General features: G+C 39.2%; 1 protein-coding gene across 2 annotated transcripts in view; it reads right to left on the reverse strand.

Annotated features, from left to right (window-relative positions):
• OSBPL11 (oxysterol binding protein like 11) overlaps positions 1-25,112 on the reverse strand; it is a 42,841-nt gene that overhangs the window by 5,595 nt on the left and 12,134 nt on the right. For both annotated transcript variants that reach the window (XM_050899915.1, XM_050899916.1), the window contains exons 2-10: positions 20,276-20,344; positions 19,013-19,188; positions 18,129-18,208; positions 16,920-17,102; positions 14,335-14,536; positions 9,932-10,077; positions 7,744-7,884; positions 5,211-5,709; positions 3,388-3,574 (exon numbers count right to left, since the gene is read on the reverse strand). In XM_050899915.1, the coding sequence (XP_050755872.1) occupies positions 3,388-3,574; positions 5,211-5,709; positions 7,744-7,884; positions 9,932-10,077; positions 14,335-14,536; positions 16,920-17,102; positions 18,129-18,208; positions 19,013-19,188; positions 20,276-20,344 (1,683 nt within the window). The remainder of the gene's footprint in view (positions 1-3,387; positions 3,575-5,210; positions 5,710-7,743; positions 7,885-9,931; positions 10,078-14,334; positions 14,537-16,919; positions 17,103-18,128; positions 18,209-19,012; positions 19,189-20,275; positions 20,345-25,112) is intronic.

Here is a 25,112-nt window from a genome sequence, read left to right on the forward strand (position 1 = left end):
AACCCACGAGTTTTACTTTTTTCCCCCGATTGTCCTCCCCATCCCACTGGGAGGGGGGAGCACTGAGCGAGCAGCTGCATGGTGCCTAGTTGCTGCCTGGGGTTAAACCATGACACACTCTCAAACAGAACTTTTCTCCTAGAAAGAAGAAACAAAAGACTCTGCACACGACGCAAACAAGACTTGAGACATTCTCACTTGTAAGGTGCCGCAGGATTCACAAAGGACACTATCTCCAGCTCCAATTAAACTGCAATTACCTGTACACAAGCTCTCTACAACACACCACTCCCCAGCTCCCCTTCCCGCAGTTCATCAGCGCTCACACAAAGTACATGTTACATCTCCTTTCACACTTGCATTATGTGCAGCTAATAATAGCTAACTTGCACACCACTGGTTTACTCTTATTTCCTTTGAACAACTGCATACAGAAGAGCGGAAAGCAGCACTTCTGTGCTCCCACCTTGCCCACGCTGGCTGCGTGGTGCCACACTCAGAGGAAGGGAGCATAGGACACGTAGATGCCACTTCCCTTCTTCCACATGCACTGGTCACTTCCAGCCGTGTCTGCATCTACCTGTCCCTCCCAAGCCTGGCATCAAAACAGAGAAATTAATTTCTCAGGCAGTGAAACGAGTATCAGAGGCCAGACCTTCCAGCACAGAGATACTGGATGCCAGTCAAGTCAGACCTGCAGGGAATCCCCAGAGCAAGCGGGGAAAGCTCGCAGCTGGCTCAGAGCAGGAGGCAGCAGCCAGGGCTTCTGCCACATCTTGCACATGCAGGAGGCAGCTGGAGCCACATCACAGTCCAGCAGCTCAAACCTAGTTTAACTTCATTAGAAAGATCTTCCAAAAAACCAGACTGATAAGTACGTGCTGCTCACACACAGTTTTCTACTACAAAAATTTAAGATTCATTCAAGAAAACAGGGCAGAGTTGGAGCAACATGAGCAATAAAAGCACGTTTACATTAAACTATTAAGCTTTTTTTTGGTGGAAGTTAACAAGTACTAAGAGTTTCTGAAAACAACTGAAATAGTAGGTGACAAGCAAGCAGCCTTCATTTTGTGCTGCTTTTTCATCCTATGACTTCCACATCTCAAAGCTATTACACATAGTGGAGTCCCTGTCCTCCTCCCAAGAGATCTCTGAACAGACTGAATCCACAGGATGCCAGAGACCAGCCTGTTTGGACTTTGCAGTTACATCTTCACAACTTTAAGAGCTCAATTTTTCCAAGTGCTGTGTGGTTACAACACAATACTGACATCCAGTATTTTAATATCAATCACAAAATTACTGTCTCTGCTCAGCTTAAAGTAAACAAAGTTATATCACTCACTACTAAGGTGCAGTATCAAGCTGCTACATTAAACCCTCATTGCAGTCTATATTTCTTCAAGTTGCATTGCTCTGTAACACACAACCATTCCCAGCATTGCAGATCATAACATCTGCCTGAACTAGTATTAGTGATAAAAATCTGCTAGCACTTATTTGTAAGCTTGGCATGATTGATATATGTCTAGCTGTTCGTTATCATCATCCTGTATTTCATCAAGCTAAAGAGGTACAGGACCAAGGAGCCAATATCCAGCCAAGGTCTAACAATAAGGGTCATTCTACTACAAAAAAAAAAAAAAATCTATAACATTGCCATAGCAACTCACTTGTGCTCTGCGTAACCATGACAGCACTGCTGCTTCCCCATCAAGAGATTCTTTTGGCAATATCCAATCATCACCATGTCAAATTTTCAATAGTTACAGTACCTTGACCAGATCTGTCTTTAAAAAGCCTCTACACCTGTGACTAATTTCAGAGAGAGAAATAACAAAACAGTTTCCAAAATTAAATCATTGAAGTAAAATTGCATCCTATCGCTTATTTTTTATGGCACAACAGGAGCTATTGAAAGGTGGAAGAAACATTGTAAGCCACGGAAAAAAAAATCCCAAACGATGCGTCACTTTAAAATTGTCACAAGTGAAACAGAGCTACATGTAAGCTTCAGTTCTCCAGATGCCACTGGGACAGGGGAGCTATGCTTGCAAGTTAAATTCAAAGCATGTATGGGAATTTATGGGGCAAAGCGCTTCAAGATGGAGGTTTTGGTGGGGGTTTTTGTTCTCCTTTAAGCAAGAAATATGGCCTTACCCTACTGTTTCAGGAAAAGTGATTTAGAGAAGACTGCTGATTTTTGCAACCTGTGAGAGCAACCCACGTTTAAGAAGTTCTGATATTCTAGGTTGTTACATATTTCATTATTATCTTTAACACATTTAATCTAAGAAAGGTTTAAACAAGCACTGTCCAGTTGTCCTGGTTTTGGCGTGCAAAATGCTCTGGAATCAGATATTCTTTGTGTGACTACTACTTAATTTTCTCCTTCCTCAATTAATTGTCTCTGTATTAGCACAAGGCTAATCTGCAGCAGTCTTACTATCAAATGTCTAAAAACATCAATGTTAGTGAGTTTGAAAAGCTTTTGCATCAAGTGTGCAGACACTTCCTAGAATCTGCTAGAAGTAACCTCAAGCAAACTTCCCCCGGATCTTCTTTCTTTTACCTGTTAGTTTTTAAACATGCCTACACATGAAGAATTACCACTACAAGAGTGTCCTGGTTTTGGCTGGGACAGAGTTAAGTTTCTTTTTAGTAGCTGGTACAGTGCTGTGTTTTGGATTTAGTGTGAGAATGATGTTGATAACACTCTGAAGTTTTAGTTGTTGCTAAGTAGCGCTTATCTTAAGCCAAGGACTTTTCAGTTTCCCATGCTCTGCCAGCAGTAAGCATGGTGCCGGTCTGCACCCTGTTACCATTTTTGTCTTTAAAAAAAAAGATATTTTTACCTAGAGATTTTCTCTAAGTTGCTTAAACTTGATAGTCATATGTTTCTTATACAGAAATCCTACGACCCAAGTAACAGAAGACTATTTACTAATGATCCCTGCAGTGCAACCACAATGCATGTTGCTAACAACATGCAACCCTTTAAGACAGCCAGATCAACCTCATTTCAAACAAACAGCAAATCAAAAAATAGGAAACACTAACCATCTTCTAACAGAACTAAGAATCTGTGGCAGCCAGGAATAAAAGCCAAGAGTTCTGTTTTCCCAGTGGTTTGAACACAGAGTCAGACAAACATGGAATTTCCTTACTGTCTTTAAATGTAACCTGATTTTTCCTTGAGGATCACATCAGATGCAGTTGTTTAGCTGATATTGTTCAAGAGCACAGTAATACCTCAAGTATTTATAAACAGGAAAAGCTATGTTTTCTCAGACTACCAAATGAGTATTACTCAGCACACAGAACAGGGGAGTTACAGAGCTACTGCACAGACCACGTGGTAAAATGGGGGGGGAGTGTTCTCACCGATGCAATTTGCCACCATAGAAGGGCTTGGTGTGAAAGTTAATACTTGCAGAATACCCAGTCTTCGCACAGTTAATGTTGACTTTTCCTCCCAGTTCTACCCAGGGAACAGTTAAAATTGACCGAGCGTATGCACAGGGCAGAGAGAACGTGTATTCTTCCCCATGTTCCAAGAGACTTAAGAGACCTGTGTGAAGAAATACAAGAATCCCTAAATCAGCACCATTTTAGAAAAGACCAAACAAGTTATCGAAACAGACAGCCAATACTACATCTGACTACTTTTCCTCATAGCCCCTCACACCAAAAAGAAAGGAAAAAAAAAAACCCACAAAAGTGACATTTATTACAGAGTCTAGATAAACATTTTCCTGAAAGTACTAACCTGAGTAACATGCATTTATGTTTCTTTTGGGAAAAGACATTTATCCTAATAATATTGCTCCATAAAGCACAATATTGTGCTGCGCAACATACTTTTCAGTAGTATGTAAAAGGGCTGGTCGCTCTTTTATTGATGGTTCTGGAGCATGGCAACACAAGACTTATGCTGACAAAAGCAAATAACGAATGAATACCCTGAACGGCAGATCCTGAGGAAGGCTAATACTCCTGGTTCTGTTTTCCCTCCCTGTAATACATCTTACCCTATAGGAAGGCAGGTAGCAGAGACAATTCTCCTTACTGCACCTCTCTGCCAAGATAAACCCAACTCTTTCCTGACAGTGGGTTTTGCAATAAATGTCAATGATCTCAAAAAACTACATTTTTTTCTTTGGGTTTTAAGATGTGTGGGTTTGTTTGATTCCTATTAAAAAAAAAAAAAACAAACTACAAGATCTACCTCTTGCTGTTACACGAACATAGCATGACAACTGACTGCTGCCTGCATCAACCCATGCCTCTGTAGCATATTATCTGCATCTGACGCAAGTATGAAAAACATGAGAAATTCTGAAGTTATGATATGATTTGAGGAATGCCCTAGAGGAGATATTAACTTCAGAATTTACCTGGTACAGCCACCAAAGCACTGAGATGTGCCTTCCACATCCCCTGCCATGCTCATTCCCTTGTCCAGGATGTAGTATACATGCAAGTGCCTGGAATCTCCAGTTACTGGGCAATACACACAGGGGACACAGAATGGGAGATGCTGTCTCATCTCTTGCAGTAAATACTAGCACTGAAGGGAAATTACAGTTTAAGGGTAGTTACCCTTCTCTGTCCCTAAAGGATCCAATTTCTCTAGTTAAAGAAAATTAAAACTTGCATAGTAAGATACATTAAGTGCAATACATGCAAATGCAACACTTCTATTTAACAAATGCCTGATGCAAATTAATTTGTCCGATGCTTTGGAAACATTCATAAATATCAGTTTACACCACAGTAACTGCCCTTTGGTTTAAAAGTCAAAATTTTATTTCCAAATATAATCCTGATTTTTGGCAAAGCATAAACCTATCTAGTTTTTTCCCCCTACTTGAAAATGTGCTGTTTATAATGAGGACTTGTAATATCTTCTGTACTTTGTAAACAGTAAAAATAAAGTAAGAAATCACTGAATGATTGTACAATAAGGCTTGCAGATCATGGATTAGAGGAAAACCAGAACTACATGAAAAAAAATCTGAAAACCCACTGACATCTTCTGCAAGCAGTTTGTTGTTTTTTGGGGGTTTTTTTAAGTCTTTGAAACGAAACTACCAAGCAGTATTCATCTGTATTTCTGCCAGAGGAATGTAATATCAAATTTCCTATCAAACTAGTAATATTTTAACAACCTTCTAAAATGAATAAAGAACAGAAGTTACACTTACCCTCACCAATCATTGTCACTCCTATTGACATTCCTAAGAATTTACTTTTTGTCCAGACATGGGCATTGACGCACATCTTTCTCTCTACACATTCAGCGTAAAACCCTGAGACAGGAGGATGGTGGGACACTTGCTCGGCTACAAATTTTACTGTGTAGTAGTCCAGCTCTGTTTGGCCTTCCATATCTTTATACAGAGTTACTTGCTCTGAGGAGGGGTGAGCAGAGAAGTTACTGCCAGCATCAGTGGCTACGTCATTCTTCGGCATCCTCCAGGAGCAGTGAAATGTTTCCCCAATGATTGGATTGTATGGTTTCTTTGCAATAGCTCCTTTGCGACCTTCGTGAAATGAAGTGAGATAATACTCAACAAAGCGGATCATCCTCTCCTCAGGGGTAGTGCCATTTGTGACTGCAATGAAGAGATCTGGATGGGACATGAAGTCTGCATACATCTCCAACAACGATCGCTTCTCTAAAATAAAAGTGGGAAGAACCACCTGAAATAAAAGAAAACCCAGAAAGCTCTAGTAAGTGAAACAAAGAGACGGGCATTTTTATACGGGAAGTTCTCAGGTGGAGGATTCTGTCCTGTTTTGGACATCACACTTTCAGACTGAACTTTCTTGTCTCTCGTCTAAGATGTGAGCAAAATACAGTGATCAGAGCTCCCAGGAAAGCAATTTACAAGAAGAAAAAAGCCCAATAAGTACTATGGGGACTAAAGAGGTTGAAAGGGACTGAGCATCCCTCAAAAAACACGAGAACGCTGCAGAAAGATAATGTGTCCCACATGTCTGTGGAGGAGAAAACAAGCAGGAAGGAGCTCAAACTATAGCAAGGAGGTTCAGAGCACAGGTTAGGAAAGGTTTTGTCTAATGGAAAGAAAAGCAGGGAAGCTACGCCAGTGCTCTTGAGAGCCTGCAGAGTGTCTCTCACCACAGCAACCAGGACAAGCTTCCATGAGAAATAACATAGTATAGGTTGATCCTGTACCTCTGAGCAGAGGACCTCATACTTTCCCAGTTACATTCACCACTATAAAAAACAGCAGTCCTGTCCTTTGCTGGGCCAAGAGCAATACTGTAGAGTAAGAGGCTGTGGGTATCATCAGTCTTTTCCTTCCCTGTAGCGGCAACTAACCTCACATAACTAACTGTTGTAAAGAACAACACAGGGTGTCAGCCATGAGATCAAGACAGTCCATTTAAATTGGCCGCATTCAAAGAGGTAAAGCACAGACATAAGACTCTTAATAGATATGCAAGTTAAGCTGAATAAACTTGGTTGTTGCAACACCAATCGGGAATATTAAGGTTGCTTTTCATTTCAGTACTCTGATATTTAAGTTAAATGTGATTCTAACAACTTCATTACCTGTTTTGAAGTCAGGCTTGTCGCATTTCGATGCTTTGCCTGCTCTGAACTAAAGACAATTCCACACATGCAGCCAAAAGGCACAACTGGGAGACAGACTTGACAATTTGTTGCAACTAAGAGAAAAAGATAGACCAAATCCAATCTTCAATATAAGTGAAATAATGACTTAATGAATTCCTGATTAAGCATCAGGGGTTTAAGTTTGGCCCACAGGCAGCACAGCCTGTTCATACCACCTTTTTTTTTTTTCCCCCTGAATTGTGAAATGTAAGCTCCACAGTACAAGTGTTTCTAGTGGCCAAGTAGCTAGCGCTCAAAAAACATAGCTTGGAAAAAAAAAAATTATAATCCATAATTCCAAGAAGGAGAGTGCTTTCCTCATTCCATGCCACTGTAAAATCCATTTTTTTCTTTAAAAGCACCTAGCGCTTATGGTAAGTAGTCTTTACAGGAGCGAATTGAACATAAGCTGGTAGCAGCCTGATTTTCCCAGATTTGCTGCCCAAGTTGTCTAGTAGCAACTGAGTGTTAATTTTTCAAAGCTGCTTGCTTTTGAGATCTGCACTGAAGTGTCAAACCCAATTCTCTCCAGTGTAACTTTGTTCCTGCTTGCTCTAGCTGTGAGCAAACACAGAAATGAGAACAGGACAGAAATGAGAATAGGACAGAAAGGCGTAAACAGACATCTGAGGATAGCTAATGGGGAACCAAAAGAAAATTTCTTTTCAGAAGCAGCATGAATACAGGTGTAGGGTTATGCAAGTTGCACATAAAAGCATTATCAAGTGAGGAAAAAGATCATGGAAAGAAAGCAGAAAGACAAAAATATGAGAAGGCTGTAGAAAACAGCATGGAAAGAGTAAGGTGCAAACACAGGAAAGAAAACAGGTCATTATAGGAAAGCCAACAAAAACATAGTAGCAAACACAAAGAGAACATAATAGAAAAAGATATGGCCAGTTGCATTAAAGAAAATCTACTCCCTCAGCACGTTTCACTTGAAACCTGCCTCAAACTGGGACATCGGATCTTGGGACCTGAAGTTGCTACAGGCCACAATTTCACATTAAACTCTGTATTGTTCAATACCAGAGTTGAGTTTAAAATGGCACTTCACTTTTACTGCAGCCAGTCTTCACACTTCAGTTACTTACTCTTGTTAAGTCCATGCCAAGTTTCAGCTGAGACAAGAGATGCAAGATAACACTGCGCTGTTCTTCCACCGCTCCTAGATCATCTTCTTTGTCATCACAGATATCCTCCAGCTCCTCATCTGGATTTATTTCTTCAGGTTCCTGGGTGAAGAGCCATAAACATCAGCTCAAAGCTGTGACTGGCCAGATAATATCCAAAAAGGACTTCATATTGTATTTAACTGTCCATGTATGAAAAAAAGACTAAACAAACCCCTGAAGAGAGCTACACAATGGAATCTACCCCCAAGATAAACAACAGTTGAAGAATTTCAAGGGACATTAAGATAACTCAGTGCAGATTTCATCTAGAGGATTCAGGCTAAGATTTCTCACCATCCCTCACATAGGTCAGGGAAAAAAAAAAAAGGCTTAAAAGCAAATATGACCTGTTTTCCTGTAAGTTTTGTGAACTAACAGAATGGCAAGCATCTAACACATACACAAAAACAGCAAAGCAAAAGCTAGCAGAAATTCCAGCCACCTCAGTAACACCCCTCCACCTCCACACTACTTCCAGCTTTCCAGTGTTGCCATCATTACTCCACAGGCTGTAGCAAACGGTAGTTCCTAGTGACTTGCTTACTGTCATGCCCGATGACAAGCAATTAACGTATCTACAGGCTAGTCTTCACAAGCATTATCAATGTTGCTGCTAGTACCAATACATAACAGTAAAAGAAAAAGTAACTTGGAGTAGTTTTATAAAAACAGCAAAAACCCCACACATAGACACACCACACATGCTGGCTGTCTTTTAGCCTAACTAAAGCACCCAAACTAGCAGAAATTATATGAGCGCCTTTTTACAATCACCACCCTCCAAGCACCGTTTTAACAACCATCACCCCGCAAGCAGAAAGTCGAACGCTGCAGGCAGAAGGGATGGTGGTATTCCTAGGGCTCTGAGCAGCATCCTCCTGGGGCAAACAGCTGGAGGGAGGCAGATGCAGAGGGGAGAGGCACTGAATGCCACAGGAGGGCAGCAATATGCATCTGTCTAAGCAAAGCCCTTTGTCCTGGAGCAGCTGCCCAAGCTCAAAGCAAATTTATGAACACTCAACCACCAAAAACAGGGCGTCAAGCCCTCACACAGAGCTCAAACTCTGATGAAAACTGCAGTATCACACAGGTGACTCCTTTCCAAGGATGCTATGCTGTTCTGCTATCATAAACAAGGGAGCTGAAAATACCTAGGGGGAGTGATAAGACTAGTCATATCCCAAATACAGACAGTGATATACGTTAAGCACTTGAACTGTAACTGGCCTAATTATTAGAAGAAGGAATTAAGTGATTTATTTGAAAGCTCCTGGTTTGTTTCATTTTTTCTTTTTTTAACTTAGTAGCAACTACTCTGATCCATTTAAAAATCTATAAACTATAGCAACTGAAAAAAATCTTTTCCGTTTTGATTTTGCTATAAGATAGCACAGTGCTGTTGCAGAGACATACAACAGCACATTATCTTTTCACAAGGATACAGTCTCGTCCAAACAACTGTGTGAAACCAACCAGTATAAAAAGAATGTAATTATGATTTTCTAGCTTAGTTAGGAAAACATGTTCTTTATCATAATTCCTGCTCATTTTTTACTTTAGTATTTTGCACTTCAAATCAATTTTGACAGTTATAATGATACAGACTGTAGCTCTATTTCAAATACATTAAGCCATCCTGAAGTCAAGTGAGGAGAGTTGCTCAGATTAAGAAAAACAGATGCAGCAAGAGCTAGAAAAGACAGATGGGGAGATTTAATAGCTGGAGACCGGCAATTTTGTCTTTTGTCTGCTTAGGCAGTTCTTGGGCCTATTTTGAGAGTGTCATGAATTCCAGTTAGGTTTTTTGTACTTCAGTATCCACTTGTTTTAGATCAAAATGCAAGGGAATACTCTCTATTTCAACACCTTGCATTACCATCCCAATTGGCTCCCTCCACTTGAGTTACAGAAAGCAGCAAAAATTTATGGAAAAAGCAAGGTAGAAAGTTTCATTTACTGCAACTGTACTCTCTCTTCCTCCAACAGAGCTAATCAAAAAGTGTGACAAGAACTGTCATTAAACCATTTTCACATAATATGATTGAAACATTTACAGATATTCCTCAAAATAATTCCCCACAGAAATGGGATGTTCACATTACCTTACCCTTGTTAGCTGGCAGGGCTCTGCAATGGACTGCTCTTCTCTGACAGATGCTGGCTTGTTTATCTCTGCTGGGAAATTCTGAGCTGCTCCATTTTTGAAGTGGTTTGCCAGAGATATCTTTGGTTCCAACCAACTGACCGTTGTTCCTGAAGCAAAAGAAAGTTTGCGCTGAAACTTGCTCATCCTCTGGAAGGTCAGTAAATAGCAGTTTTCACAAAAGAGCTATTTTTTAAGGAGTAAGCTGAAAGCAGCCAATTCCTCCTGCGGCCAATCCCTTCAGCAGCCGCTAAACAAAGGTGGTGCAATGAGACACCACCTTCAGTGATCATTAGCACAAACACTGCGATTGGCGAGCTGTAATACATGCAACTTGGACTGGAGAAACTAGTTGGTGTCATGAAAGGTGTAATCAGACACTACAGGAAGAACCCCGTATCACGGGAATGTTAAGTAACCCCTACAATTTTCTTTAATTGGTACAAAAAAAAAAAAAAAAAAAAAAAAAAAAAGAAAGCCCACCACTTATCAGCTTCTCAAACCCAGCTCAGTTCTAGACTAAAAAGAGCTAAAGCAGAAAAAGTTTTGTTGCCAGTGTTTTCTCCGGAGAGAGTACTTGTCTCTTCTCAGCTGCAAAGAAGGCAAGCACGCGCTGTTGAATAAATAATAGTTGCTAAAAAAAAAAAAAAAAAAAAAAAGGCTGCAGGGCTTGGAAAGCCATTACCCACTTGATGATTCCAGCATCTCTAGTTACTCCTCAGCTAATTTATCAGAATGGATCAGGTTCTTCGTTAATAATACAAATGTTCCATTCTTTTTCAAAGGCTAATGAATGTACAGGTGACTCCCATCAGTTTTTACTGAAGAATACACAAACTGACAAACCATCTTGGCTAGGTTGCAAACACAGAAATTAGGAAACCTGAATTTATACCACCACACAGCAGCCTCCTGAGCTTAGGAACCTACACTGAAGTGTCTGTTGTCTCTTCCTATATGACACACAATCCTTTATTTCCAGATCTCTGTTACCTGGAACTAGGTCACATCCTCAACCACAACAGGCAGAGTAAGCTTAATTCAGATAAACAGCAGCATTTCCACCAGGAAAATACTGGGGCAGGAAAAAAGTCCAGCTTTACTAATGTGACAAGACAACTTTTTCCACAGCAAGATAGTTTATTTTCTTCAAGTCTATTACTCATGAATCCATTACACAGTGAGAAACAAGAATCTCTCAGCAGTTTAAGTTTAAGCTATTTAAACAGAAGTTTCAAACAACTCAAAAAATAAGATGCTCAGAATGTCACTGTCACACTTACCTTTTTGAAAAGGTTTTACTCATCTTTAAAACCTCTTCATGATATCTGCTTTCTGAGCTGTAACTTTCAACACAATAATCTAATTGCATGTTCTAGGCTTCATTTAATCCACACGCGCTGCCTCCATGTTAGCTTGAATTTAACAAGTAGCCTCCCTTTTATACTCCCTATCAGCTACTTTTAAAATAACCTTTTTTATTAAGTTCTGTTTAATTTTCACTATTAGATTCTAGGAGGGGTTTAAGTGATTCGAGCTACCAGTTGTGTTTTAATCTTTGTGAGTGGACAGGATACCACCTTAATACTTCTCTTCCACTGGAAGATCATATTCAAGTCTGCTCTCAACTATTTTGAGTAGGTACAAACTATTCTCTTTACTTGTGATCTCCTCCTCCCCTAAAAGTCTTCACCTCATTTTTTTTTAAACGGTTGTCAGCACTTCCCCTCTGCTACAACACAGACCCCTCAGAGTCTAGTCTCTTTGCTTTCAACATTTTTCTTCAAGAGTTGCAAATTGTTGTTGCAATTCACCTTTACGATAACAAAGTACTTTTTTTTTTTTTTTTAGATCCAGTACATTTCACCACTTTTGACTTGAATTTAGGAAAAGTTAATAGCTGCAACTTTCCTGTTCATCTCTAAGTTTGTGATTTATGGTATGCCTTGATGCAGCTGGGGCAGTATTTTCACTCTTCTGTTATTGTTTTGGTTGTCTAACAATTTATAGCAAACTGGCACTCTTACATAATTTCTAATCCTTGTTTTTTAAGCCTGACAAGCACTTGCCCAACACCTTCTTAGAAGTCAAGTACCACTTTAGCAGACCCAAAAATACTTTTTTTTCCACTTCATGTTTAAATTTATGTTCTGTTAGACAAGTCTCCTCTTCATCATCACTTCTTGCTGCACCTCACTCATATCTAGCTGAAGTATGCTGACTTGCCTTTATGATCCTAGGAAGATTAAATAGTGCTTGTATATATTTTATTAGACAGAACAGTCTGCATGCAAGATTTCTTCCTACATCATTTTACACTTAAATATAGAAATGCCTCCTGCAGCATTTGAATTAAGCCACAACCCTTTTCCTTTCTATATGAACTTCTGAAGCCTACCAGAAAGACTCCACCAGTTGAACCAGAAGGAGAAGTATCCCTTCCGAGTCAGGAGGAAAAATGTAAGCTAAATGGATTTAATTTAAAAAAAAAAAGTTAGGGAACAAACATATTACAGTGTCTCTAGAAAGGCCACGCCAGTGGGAGAGTGAAAGGCTGCAGAAAGGCACGTGCATTCTTTTAATGGTCTGTTTTTAACTCTGGCCCCAGTAATGCATCATCCAATCTGCTGCTCCTCCCCTCTCCATCCATCTTTCTGGGATATCACCAGAAATCCTCAAGATTTGGACGTCTTCAAGCAATGTTTTTAGATTTGGCCATCAACAGGCAGATACCAACTGAATAGCAGTCAGATGAATCAAGCTTTTCCCTGCACAGTTTAAAAAAATTAAAAAAACAACAAAAAAACTCGTCAAAAAAACCTCTATCTTCTTCATAAGATATTACAGTGGTGCTCATTGGACCCTTCTTATTTCCCCAGATACAGTAATGGGTCAAAAAACCCCACCTTAGTAGCACACACGCAAAAATGCCAAAACAAAAAGACTTCTGATGTGCACCTCCCACAGTTACGCGTCAATAGTTAAAAAAATTCACAGGGAATAGGAAGAGTTCTTTCAGCATGAGTAACTTTGGAGTTCAGACAAAGATCTGGAGAGGTGCCATCCAGTTTTTCATTTTTAAAATGAACCTTTGAACTGAAATACAGCAAAAAAGTTAATTCATCCTATTCACATATTCTCTTTTAACGCCTGTGGTGATTTAAGAATCACAAACTTTTTATATAGTTTTAATACTTTTATACAACATATTTTTTCATCTTAGAAGCTAAACTAATTACAGCTCTGAAATAATATGCACTGGCAAAGCAAGTACCACAAATATGATAGGAATATGAGAAAGATAAGGTAAGAGACAACTTATGAGCATACTTTGTTACATACTTACCATATCTACCATATCTGTTGTGTAAGAGAAGCATTTGAGAATCCTCAAAAGCTTTTTGCTCACAAAAAGCCACAAAGTAAACACATGAAAAAAATCACAGTAAGATGCAAACGAATTTACAAACAGGAAAGAACACATTCAGTTCCATACACTGCACACAAATTAGGTGGAACAATCCTGGTAAGCACCTACTTGCATAGAAGTGACCGATTGTGCAGACATAGCAACATACTCGTCTGCTGCCTGTGAATGCATGTTATTCCAGACCCATTAGCAACAGGGTTTGGGGTTAGTGGGGGTTTTTTTGTTTGTTGGAGGGGTTGGTTGTTTATGAAAAGAGTTTTTTGTTTGTTTGGTTTTTTAAACCTTTAACCAATTTGCATTTGCTTACAAGTCTGTTCTGGCCTCAGAATGGAATGCAACACTTAACATCCTAGTCTAAAATATGGGCTAACTCACAATAAGAATCCTGATACATAAACAGTATTAATAATAAAATACAAAGCTCTACATTTGCACAGGTTAATGCTTCACTAGAAATGAAAGCTACATACATGTAAATGCTTATAATAGGTATTTAGTGTGTTAAAAAAGTCAGAAAAACATGACATTTGACAGAGCTGTACTGGACACCACATATCCTACAATCTGCAATCCCATAAAATTCCCCCTCTATTACCATTCCTGAGCGGCCAGTTAGATCCCAAAGGCAGCCTTCTTGTTGCGGTGCCTTATGTACTTTATTCTGTTGTGAGATGCTCCACAACAATTAGATGTTACATTTAAGCAGCTGCTGCCAGACTTCTTGATAGAATAAACGATAAAAAAAAAATTTTACAATATGCATGGAGTTCTACCCAACACCAGCAAGTCAGACTCTGGAAAAACTCACAAGAAATCAGGCAGCTGGCAGTTTTCTCTGCCCGTGTGAAACTGGATTTAGTGGAACAAGCATTTTTGCAAGAAGGAAAGGATTTGTATTTGTTATAGAGTGCTGCTCTTTGTGAGCATCTATACCCACCTGCTGGTAAGGATCCCTTTTGTTGAGAAGCATGTTGTAACTGGAGAATGTGGAAACAGTCATTTAAGCAGTTCATGGTTGCCATGGAAGTTGCTTTGAGCATTAATAGGTCTTGATCCAAGGATGTAAGGTGACCGGAGACAGGAAGGCATTCTATGCTCCTGATCAAGTCTCTCTGCTGGCCCTCAGCCTGAGACATCATCTGTCAAACAAAACAGTCATTTATCAGGTGATGGAACTGTGTTGTGTGATATGTGTTTAGCTTTGCACATAGAGGATCCCAAATGATTTTATGGCGATAATAAAACTTTACATACACCTGTTATCTTGTAGTTAACTGTACTTTCTTTTTTTTCCCCTCGATGCAGCTACTAAAGAGTCATTAAATGCATGATGAAATTCCCACGGCAATACATGGCACCTTATTAACAAGCAAAAGAATATCAAATTGACTTCAAAAAAAAGCAAAGAGGAATTTGAACATGATACTTGCTGCAGTAAATATCAAACACTTTCATGCCTGATTGATAGGGACAGAGGAGGAAAAAAAACACCACACACACACACTCTGTGTGAGGAGTAATTAAGCTCTGTGCTCTGCACAGCCTGGAAGAGGATCTATGAGGTATTACTCATGGGTATCAAGATCTTTTCACTTCCTACAAGAAGAGATGCAGCACTTTAAAGGAAAAGACCTGTATCGCTCAGTTTGGCTCAAACCATAGAGGATTCTCATTCACTGTCTGCACTGCCACCACGCTTAGGATCGCTATCTCACTGTTTATGTTGCAGAGGAGGAAGAAAAAACAGCAGGATTTTCACCTTCATTATGTGTTCAAATTACAGCTTTCCTGATGTCATTGTTCTCCCCTTTGTTCTCCCCCAAGCTCCTTTCCTCCTTCACACAGAGCTACACACCCCTACATCACAGAACCCACAACAGCACATTTGCCCACAAGGGGTATAGCGGCAAAGCACACCAGCCATCAGGCAGCACACTGTGGTCTTCCAAAAACCTACACACTTTCCTCTTTGTACTTACAGAAGCAAAATACTGCCTGATTTTGAATCACAGGGATGAAAGCAAACTTCTATATGTGCTAGTCCCTTTTTGGGGAGGTACAAACAAACAACATTAATGTAACTAGACAGCACTACTCTGCAATCATTACGTGTTCTGGCAGTTAAGTGTAAACCCAGATTGATTTAGCAGAGCAGAAGAATTTCCTTAAAGAATCTGAGATGCATTCATGCGTTTAACTGCTATGGCACTACTTAGTTTTTTAATTCACCAATCCTAGCAGTATCTTACTGATTTTTTTTTTTCAGCACCTTTGCCTGCAATCCCTTCCAGGAACTGCTTTTAAGGTTTTATGCAATAAATACTTAAGCAATACGTATTCATCCAAGTTCATGGTATGTGGTATTTGGAACATTTTTAGGGCTTGGCTACATAGCATGCTATGGTGTGAATTTACAGAGCATTGGCTCTTTGGAACTGGAGTTAACTGTGCACAGTCACCCTTAGCATGTCCCAGGAGTGACAGGGCATAAAGCTAGTAAAACACTTAGTTATATAGCCCTGCCTATGCAAACACACCAGCTGCTATCAGAACACGTGTCTTATTTTCTTCCAGTCATGAACGTAATATAAGTCTTTGTGTGCAAGTTTTTTTCCAATACCTTGAAAAACTCTGCTGGATTAAAAAAAAAACCCAACAACAAAAAAAAAAAGACACAGACAATTAGTTGACAAATCACCACAATCCTTCTGGTGATCTTCACTCTTAGTAATTTACTATGTGGTAGCACCCAAGCACCTTGTTCCAGGATCAGGCCAGACAACAGGACAAGCCACGCTGTACTCAGTATTGAAGTTCAAATAGGCACATCTCCCCTTTCAAAGAACACACTTTGAACAGTCCTAAGTTTCTCCTGCTTATATAGTCAGATTTGATTAAGAAAAAAAAAATAGTGCCAGGGGAGGAAAAAGCACAACCTCAAAATCTATCAGAAGTACACAGGCTATAGCTCTCACTTTGCAAATACACGCACCTGCATTTAGTGCAAGTCAGCATAAATATCCTCTTAGATCTCCTGTTTTGCAAGGTATCCAAGTCAGCAGCGTGACATGTATTCGGCCAAGAACAAGGGGAAGCAAAAGGGAAAGGGACTGACAGAAGACCCAGCTATAGTGCAATTCACAGGAAAATCAAAAAAGTCACCATGCAGTAGATGGTGAAGAAAACAGTGTATGATATAATAGTATCATAGTATGTGATGTTATACTACTTTAAGGATATTCCCTTGTCACCTATAGTGCTGGGACTTGCAAGGATGAGAACATGCAAAGTTCTACCTTGAGCATCAGGACGATATTGCAGAGTACAAAAGTCATAGAATATATACCACATACTTCTACAATTAGCCAAGGCAAGCTACCTATCCTCACACAGCTATGTAATAATAGCTGAGGACATGCTATTGACAATATATCCAACTAAGAATAGCAGGTTTCTCCACAATCCTACAAATAATAGGACAGCTCTTTCAAAAGATTATAAGATAATCTAAGGCATACAAACCTCTCTAACATCTACAAGGTGATCTGGCTGCATGATAGGAACTCTTTTTCCAGTTGGCAATCTGTGATGTCCAACATTGAAAAAGGAAACTGCATTTTGACTGGGTCTTCTTTGCACACCAGGAGAGTTGGCACTTCCTTGGGATGCAAGGGAGAAGCTGCGAGATTTCAGAGGAGGGTTGTTCTAGTGAATAAATAAGCATATTGGGAAACATTTACAATTAATTCCTAATAACCAGCAAATATTTTAATTTGAAAGATACAGCAGAACAGTTTAATTCTTAATTTTTTTATAGAGCAAGGACAGATGACAAAGCCCTAATAATGTATTAGTAGCAACTGCTAAATAAATATTTTGCACTATCTGCTGACAGTCGCCCTGTTTTATAGTCTAATTATGAACAATCTGTGAAATAAGATTGATCAATATATATCACTTCTCTGACTTGAAAATTAGTCCTTGATCTGCAACAGTACTAGAAACTGACTCCTAACAGATCCTGCAAGGATAGAGCTCACATTAAAAGAATGTGATTTCGTTTAGAACTATTGATTGAACTTATCTCTCACAACAAAACCAGCTACAAGATGTTGATCTTATCTTAAAAGCAAGGTTTTATTCAGGTATCAGAATAGGTGTTATGGTAATCAGGAGGTCCTATAAAATACACCATATTCGCAACCACCACATGGTTAGCAAATGGAAGCAACAACCCTCAGATATAGTGTTGAGGACTTGCTCTCAAACATGGGAATTCATCCTAAATGTATTTGTGGGCTGTTGAGTGGTTTTTTTTAAAAAAAAAGTTAAAAAAAAGTAAAGCTCCCAAAATGGAAGGGCTTCAATAATACTGAAGACCTGTTTCCTCATCCATTAAAAAAAAATAAAAATGCAAAACCACTGGAAAATACTGGGCTAATACTCTGATCTTTCAGCTTGGCCTCCTGTTCAAACACCAGCTCACTAGTACCTGCTCAGGGAGGACCATTCAGCTCTGCAGAGGCAAATGGACTTCACTTTGTTTCACTCCTAAAGCATACTTCTATTACAAGTCAGCTATTACTCAGAAAAATGTTTCTTGACCTAAGTTTCAAGTCCAATCACACACCCTTTTGTAGTAAGTCTTAGATAACAGATAGTTGTATTTGCAACTACTTCTACCATCAGCCTAAATTATTTTTGCCCACGAAAATATCAGGCATACAATACCTTTCCAATAGCTTCCGTGTGATGCTGTGTGCATATCTGCAGCCTGCTAACCCAGTGTTGCCGTTCTTTAGCATCAGTAGCTAATAAGCAAACCAAAAGGATTACGTAAATGAAGACATTTCAAAGTATGGGCAAAAAAGACTGCTTAATTCTTTAAAACAATCACAAGACTTTAACAGTGCAAAGTAATTTTTTTTAATCTAAAACTTACTCAGCTGACCTGTAATTAACTGTAACATTAAATCAAGTTCAACATAACATGGCATGTACTTTTTCTTTCTTTTTTTTTTTTTAATTTTGTAATACAAAAATAACTCCAACAAGCAATAACTCCCCTCACACACATTTTAATCTAACAACATGACACATTTTCCTGGAATAAGACTAAGGTACTCTGAATTAGAAAATGACAGCAAGTCTTCAAGGGAAGAAATACTAAAAGATATTAGCCCAGATTTCCATAGCCTACAAAATCAGAGAATGGGCTTCTATAACCACCACAAGAAGGTTAACAGACTGAACATTAGGAATAATGTAGTTCTCTGCAAACATCAACACAGACTGTTACCTACAATGATTTAGAAAACTTTGAATCAGTACAATTTAAGGACAATATACATGAAGATTAAACCCCATTCTACACATCTAAAATTCATGGTGTTCTGAAAGCCATCAAACCCAAAGAGTATGGAACTATCCATAAAGAAGGACAGTTTCTAACTGAAGAGTGGGATGAAAGTTTCACATATAATTCTCATTGCAGCAGTCTGCCAAACAAGTTCTCTCACTTTGGCCATGCAGCCAAGCCCAGCAGAGCAGCCACAGGTGAGAGCCAGGAGTGTCCTCTAGTGGAAGAATCCCCTGCCCAAGAATCCAGGTCCTACCTCTTAGTTTATACTGCTCCCCGCTGGCAGCGTTGACTGTAAAGGTATGAGAGTCTTCATCACTGGGTGAAATCACAGCTCCAGCTAGCTGCAGGGTACCCCTGGGCTTTAGATGTCTAGACTGCTCATTCACAAAGTACTCCAGCAGGCCAGCATCATTATTTAAAACAAAAAATCTGCAATGATAACAAAGCAAATACACTAAATAAAACCAGCTCATTTTTTTTCCTTTGGAGGGGTGGGGGGTGCTACGGGGAGAAGTCAAGACTTTCATTACAAGTTGACAGAGATGGGGTTGGGACTTAAAGACTTGAGTCAGTACAACCCTAAACATATGAATTATGTCCCCAACAAGACCGCACAAAAATTAAGTTCTTAGCAATTTTTTCTCAGAGACCAGGGATTGCACAACAGAACAGCGTGCCCACAGAAGAGTGCTGTTGCAAGATTTCTGGGAATCAAAAGAATATCCTGAACCTCTAAGGCTTAATACATCCTTAAACTACAGAAATTAAGGGTAAAACAGCCCCAGATACAAAACACTTGACATACAAAACTGTGAAACTGAAGCAATTCCGGATTTAAAAAAAATTAAAGCGGACATCATGCTTCAACTATTCAATTGAGTTTAATAAGCGTATTGACACAAGTCACTGCACGTCAGTGGTAGCACAGGAATTTGGCCAGTGTGGTATGCTAAGGACTTGTCTCTCCAATATTAATTTGGTTGCACTCTGCTGCTCTAGGAACAGCATCAAGCAAGAAGCCTGACCAGAGAGTTTCACCTGTCAAAGAAAAGCAAGTTATTCCAGGGGAGACAGACATCCTGGGGAACTAAAGGGAAAAGCTTGCTTGAGTTTGAATTTTCAGTAGAGAAGTCTTAATTTTTTTTTTTTTAAAACAATGGCATGATTTGGCAGAAAGCTGAAGACTCAGCAGAAAAAACAAAGACAGTATTTTTAATGGAAAAGGAGAAAAAAAATTAGTGCTGTACATGCTTTTTACACACACAAGCATAGTTTTAAGCCACCAAATTAGTTAACTGCTTCATACTTCCTATGCATTTTTTTCTTATTCATGCCTTAATACAAATATTATTCATCTACATGTTAGCTTAATCTATATTGAGAAAAGCCTAAGACTCTTCCATAAAGTTTGCCTAATAGAAAACAGGAAATCCAAGTATTATTAAAAAGATCTGAAACATGTTCATTTAGATGCTGCAAAGACCAACATTACTAGAAAGCACCATAAAAGACTTACCGATACTGCCAACCAGTGACAAGATTGGTATATTTCATTAAGTAGCCATAAATATTTTCCATGTGATCACTATAAAAAAAAAAAAGGAGAAAAGCAATCAGACAATACCAAACAAATTTTAGATCTTCCCAGCTTTTGATCATCATTATCTACTCTCAGAAAATGAATTTTCATCTTCATTTTTAGAATGGCACTACCATTTTAATAAAGCTACCAACACTTAACAGATTTTCCAGCCTCATTTCTAAAATAATTTCATAAGACAGTTTAACCAGACTTACTGAACTCCAAATGATTTCAAGGCATAATTAGTTTCACCAATACTTGAGTTTTATTCAGCGGGCACTTCTGGACACATTCGTACTAGTTTCAGGTAATTAAAGACTTAGTATCCATGCTTCTGTTTCCTGCTCCCTCTTCTAAGCAAGCTTTGTACTTTTGGACTCCTGAACAAAATTAACTTTCACTAGCTTATTAACAGAATCTTGATCATGGTCACCAACCAAAAACAGTCCCTAGGTACTCCTACACCAGTGTGGTTTTATTTATCCTTAATGCCCAGAACCCTTCCTGACTACAGGAAGGGTCATGCTCTTGAACAGATGTTCTACAGAACACAACATGAGGGTGCAGGTCACATCAAGATATTCTGAAACGTAAAACAGGAGCCAAAACATCTCCTCCTCTGGCCTGGCAGGAAAATCAGGTAGTTTCTCTTTCAAAGCCTCAACTTGCAACATCCACCAAAAACGAGAACCCATCGAGGGCATTCGGCACGGAGGCTTAATATCACTACAGGCAAAATACACTGCTGAAAATCAATTGTCCTAACTAAGGCTTACAACTCTTATGACTACGAACTAATAGTCTTAAAACCACAGTTTAAAGACCTACTTCATACTGTACATTCCCATAATTCTAGAAATGCCACCTCAATGCCCTCGCCTCTTACAGTACGGCACAATCCTACACTGAAGAACACACTCTTGATAGACAACTCAGGTCCAGCATGAGAAAAAGGTTCCTGTTATTCCAATGAAGAACTGAAACAATGACCCAAATATCAGACACTAACTATTTGCTTTTTAAAAGAAACTTGTATTTAAGCCATCTTATTTAGATTTTAAATTAAAATTTCTGTAGTTCATAGTATGTTGAAGATTAAACGAAAATTATTCAGAGTCCATTGGAGCAGCAGCCTGTCTTGGTCGTTAAGAGGTCAAAGTAGCCCCATATCAGCAAAAGTGGAAAGGTGGGGAAAAACAGGACTATTAGAGCCAAGGGATCTTCTCCATTAGTGGGTTTTGGTTGCAAACACAGTTGGACTAAGTATTGGGGTAAACTTCAAATAATAGCTGAAGCTGCTGTCTACACCTCATTTATAGACAGTGTCAGTATCACCAGATTAATTAGATACACGACTATTTGATAAACACAACATGTTACACTAAGTTTCATCCTAAAGGAAGCTATTTAGAATGACACTAATGAAGATAACCTTAGAGTAAATCACTGCCATACGAACCAATGCCATATCACTGCCATTCAGTAATACTATTCAAAGAAAAGATGCAAGAATGTACATTTTTGAAGAAAAAACAAGTTGCTGATTTTTAATGTCACATTTAAAAACAAAAATATGTGCTCTAGCTATTACTGCAGCAATCAGTATTGCAGTAATATCCTGCAATGGAGAGCAGCCAGCAGGGCTATCTAGGAATTTAATTTCTAAGAGCTCATTAAGTGGTACTACAGATAAAAATAAAACCAAGGAGAGCAGAGGGTATTCAGGCTATCATGTATTTTAAATGTACAAAAATGCTAAAGGAGACATAACCAAACTCATCCTCTGCAGACGCTTCTCATTTGTTATTATGGGCATACAAGGGAAGTACCATTTAGACTTGCTCGCTGTCTTAATTTAGCTGAAAATTATGAGATTGCGTAGTCATAAAAATGTATGAGTTTGGTTTTTAACCATCTGAAAATTGTCCCTAGTCACAGCTAATTGTTTTTCAGTTTTAGTGAATGCAAGCTTCACCCTGCTTTTCAGTTAGACATCATACAGAGCCCTGCACACTCGGGCTAGAGCTGCTGCACCCTCCCATTAACTAACGTGCCTCTATCCCATTAACTAATGTGCCTATATCACAAGTATGTTTAACAGAAACCAAGAAAAATCAGAAAAGTAACTTCAGACTGCAATGAATACAGCAGGACTATATGTATGGCCTATGGAAGTCCGTTCATCTGACAAGGGTAAATTAAACAGTCTTTGATTAAAATCATTTGACAACTTTTTGAGTGTGACAGATGAGACAGCTGATCTTGTCAGTCTTTAGAAAAAGTCACTGTAGAAGGAAATGTAGCCCTTTCGGTGAAGTACTTCCACATTGAACGAGCACTTGACTACATTTTGCCTTCATTCACATGTTCCTCTCCATTTGGATTTTCACTTTGACTAGATCCAAATTTCTCCAAATGCCTCCTCTTCAATAATTCCTCTCTCTAGCCTCAGCAGTTCCAAAAGTTGATGGTTTAACTGAAAAACTTTGAAAACAGCCCCCCAGAAAAGTCTGAGAAAGTGACCGAGGGCAAGCAAGCCAGTCACCTCCAGCATAGTGGACACTGCCAATCTGGAAAAAGCATGTTGCAGCACATAAATGTAAGCACAAGTGCATGATGTTAAACACAGTGACCAGCTGTGTTTCGGAATCCCTAACTTTGCACACAGGGGGTCCCCAAACCCCATCTCTCACACAAAAGAGCTATAACTCAATGTACAAGGTAAAGCTCAGAAGTACATTTAGCAGGTATCTCCCGTTCACAAGCAAAAAGACCTCATCCACCTGCACAAGATCACAGAAACGTACTAAGCACCGATGGCCAAACCTCAGTATAGAAGAGCCCGACAAGCAGCAGCGGTGGCTGGTGCAGATCCCAAGACACACAACACTGAGCTGCAGGGCGGGAGGGGGGGGGGGATTCCTTACAGACTAACCTCTGCAGCAGGGGAGCAATATAACATGCCAAATGCCAGGGATGAGAGACTGAGCTGTGGCTTGCTTTTTGGGAGACCGGAGAATGTTAGAAGAGCCAAAGTCCAAAGAGATGGAGCATGAACACAGGTCCCTGCTAAATGAGCCACCTCTTGGACAATACTGATTATTTTCCTTCTTAATTGTGTTCACGCATCTGCAATTGAACTGCACAAACGCAAAAGACTATTTAGTTTTCACCCTGCCAAAGGCTGGGCAAACTTTTAGCACCCATGCAAGTAACAGATTAGGCTGTCTGAAGGGTATGAAAAACTTGGTTGATACTTAAAACATTTCCCTTGACAGTATAAGGGCCTAGAGGCAAACAAATAAGCAAATAAGAGAGTAAAAGCACAGACCTTACAGGCACTAATCATACTCTCCCAGCACAAATTCCCACACCGCGTGGGCCAGGGAATTTTCAACATTTGAACAAAGGCTTACTTTTAAATAAGTGACAATTTTATACACTAAAAAAGAGATTTAAATCCAGTCTGCAAATTGCAGTTCACAAAAGGTAGATCCTATAACTGTACACAAACTCGTTACAGAACTACAGTTAACCTCCTAATCTTCTGGGTAAGCACTAGTACTTTCCTATGAATACAGAAAAACATTCTCTGTATCATTTATGAACAACACGGCCACGGAATTATAACTAGAGCATTTCTTCAATGATATTAAGATTAGTGCCTCCACAGCAAGAGTTAAACTAAAATATTTGTTGTTGCTAAAGCAGTGTTGCAAGGCAGTTAACATTGTAAAAAAAACCACAAAACCCCAGTAATATTTCACTAGTATGGAATTAACAGCAAAGCTCTTCAGAGCGCTACAGAAAGCTTTTAAGATGGCAGACTTTGAGAACAAGAGGTTGAGGTTCAGGCACTGGCTCTGCTCACAGACAACCACAGTTTGTAAAATATGAGTAAGATCTTCCTTAAAGCCCTTACCAGCACTATTTCTAACGAAACAACAGTAAAACCTGCTTCAAAGTCACCTGTGTACTTCAGAAGCCTCCACAATTCCCCACATTGGGATTTTTGACTTCTAGAAAGCAGATTTCAGAAGTGAATTTGACACAAAACACTGAGCAACTTATCTCAACATCGACAGTGAGGCCTGGCTGCACTGGGATCCTTCCCAACTTTAATACCACCTTTGCATTCACGTTGCTGCCTATGCGCACATACATGTATCTATGGGTACATGTATCTTTTCACAGCCAAGGTGCTGTTGTTGCTGTTCAAAATGCTCACAGCAGTCTCAGATTGTCAAAGGAATGGCAACAGCTCAGCAATGATGAGTCAACAACCCCTGCAGTCTGTATTTCTGTAGAAATTCACCTGTCCTTCTGTCAAAGGACAAAAAAATGTTTAAGTGTTGCAACAGACCTGTCAGCCTTAAAGATGTAAAAAAATTTCATTTTAACTTTTGCTGGACTACTTTAAGTGAGGATACCGTGCAAATCACAATTCAGGAAAAAATTATGCAGAAACTCATGGTACAACATCTGAACTCCAGCCAAGCACATCTGCCACCCCCCAAAATCTGTTTGGTTTTTTTTTTTTCCAAAGGCTGAACGCCACTGAACTTGGCTGCCCATTTATCACTTTTTTTTAGTTTATAAATATTGTGAGATGGACTGAAACTGTCCCTGTAAGCAAATGACTGAAGTCTATGAAAAATTACAAATCAGTTCATATTCTTTCCAGAAAACTATCCCTCCCCAACTTCAAAGATATTTACCACAAACCAGATTTCTACATATCTAAGTGCTACTAAAATACAATAGGAATAAA

Source organism: Gymnogyps californianus, chromosome 7 (assembly GCF_018139145.2).
Source record: "Gymnogyps californianus isolate 813 chromosome 7, ASM1813914v2, whole genome shotgun sequence".
Taxonomy (NCBI): domain Eukaryota; kingdom Metazoa; phylum Chordata; class Aves; order Accipitriformes; family Cathartidae; genus Gymnogyps; species Gymnogyps californianus.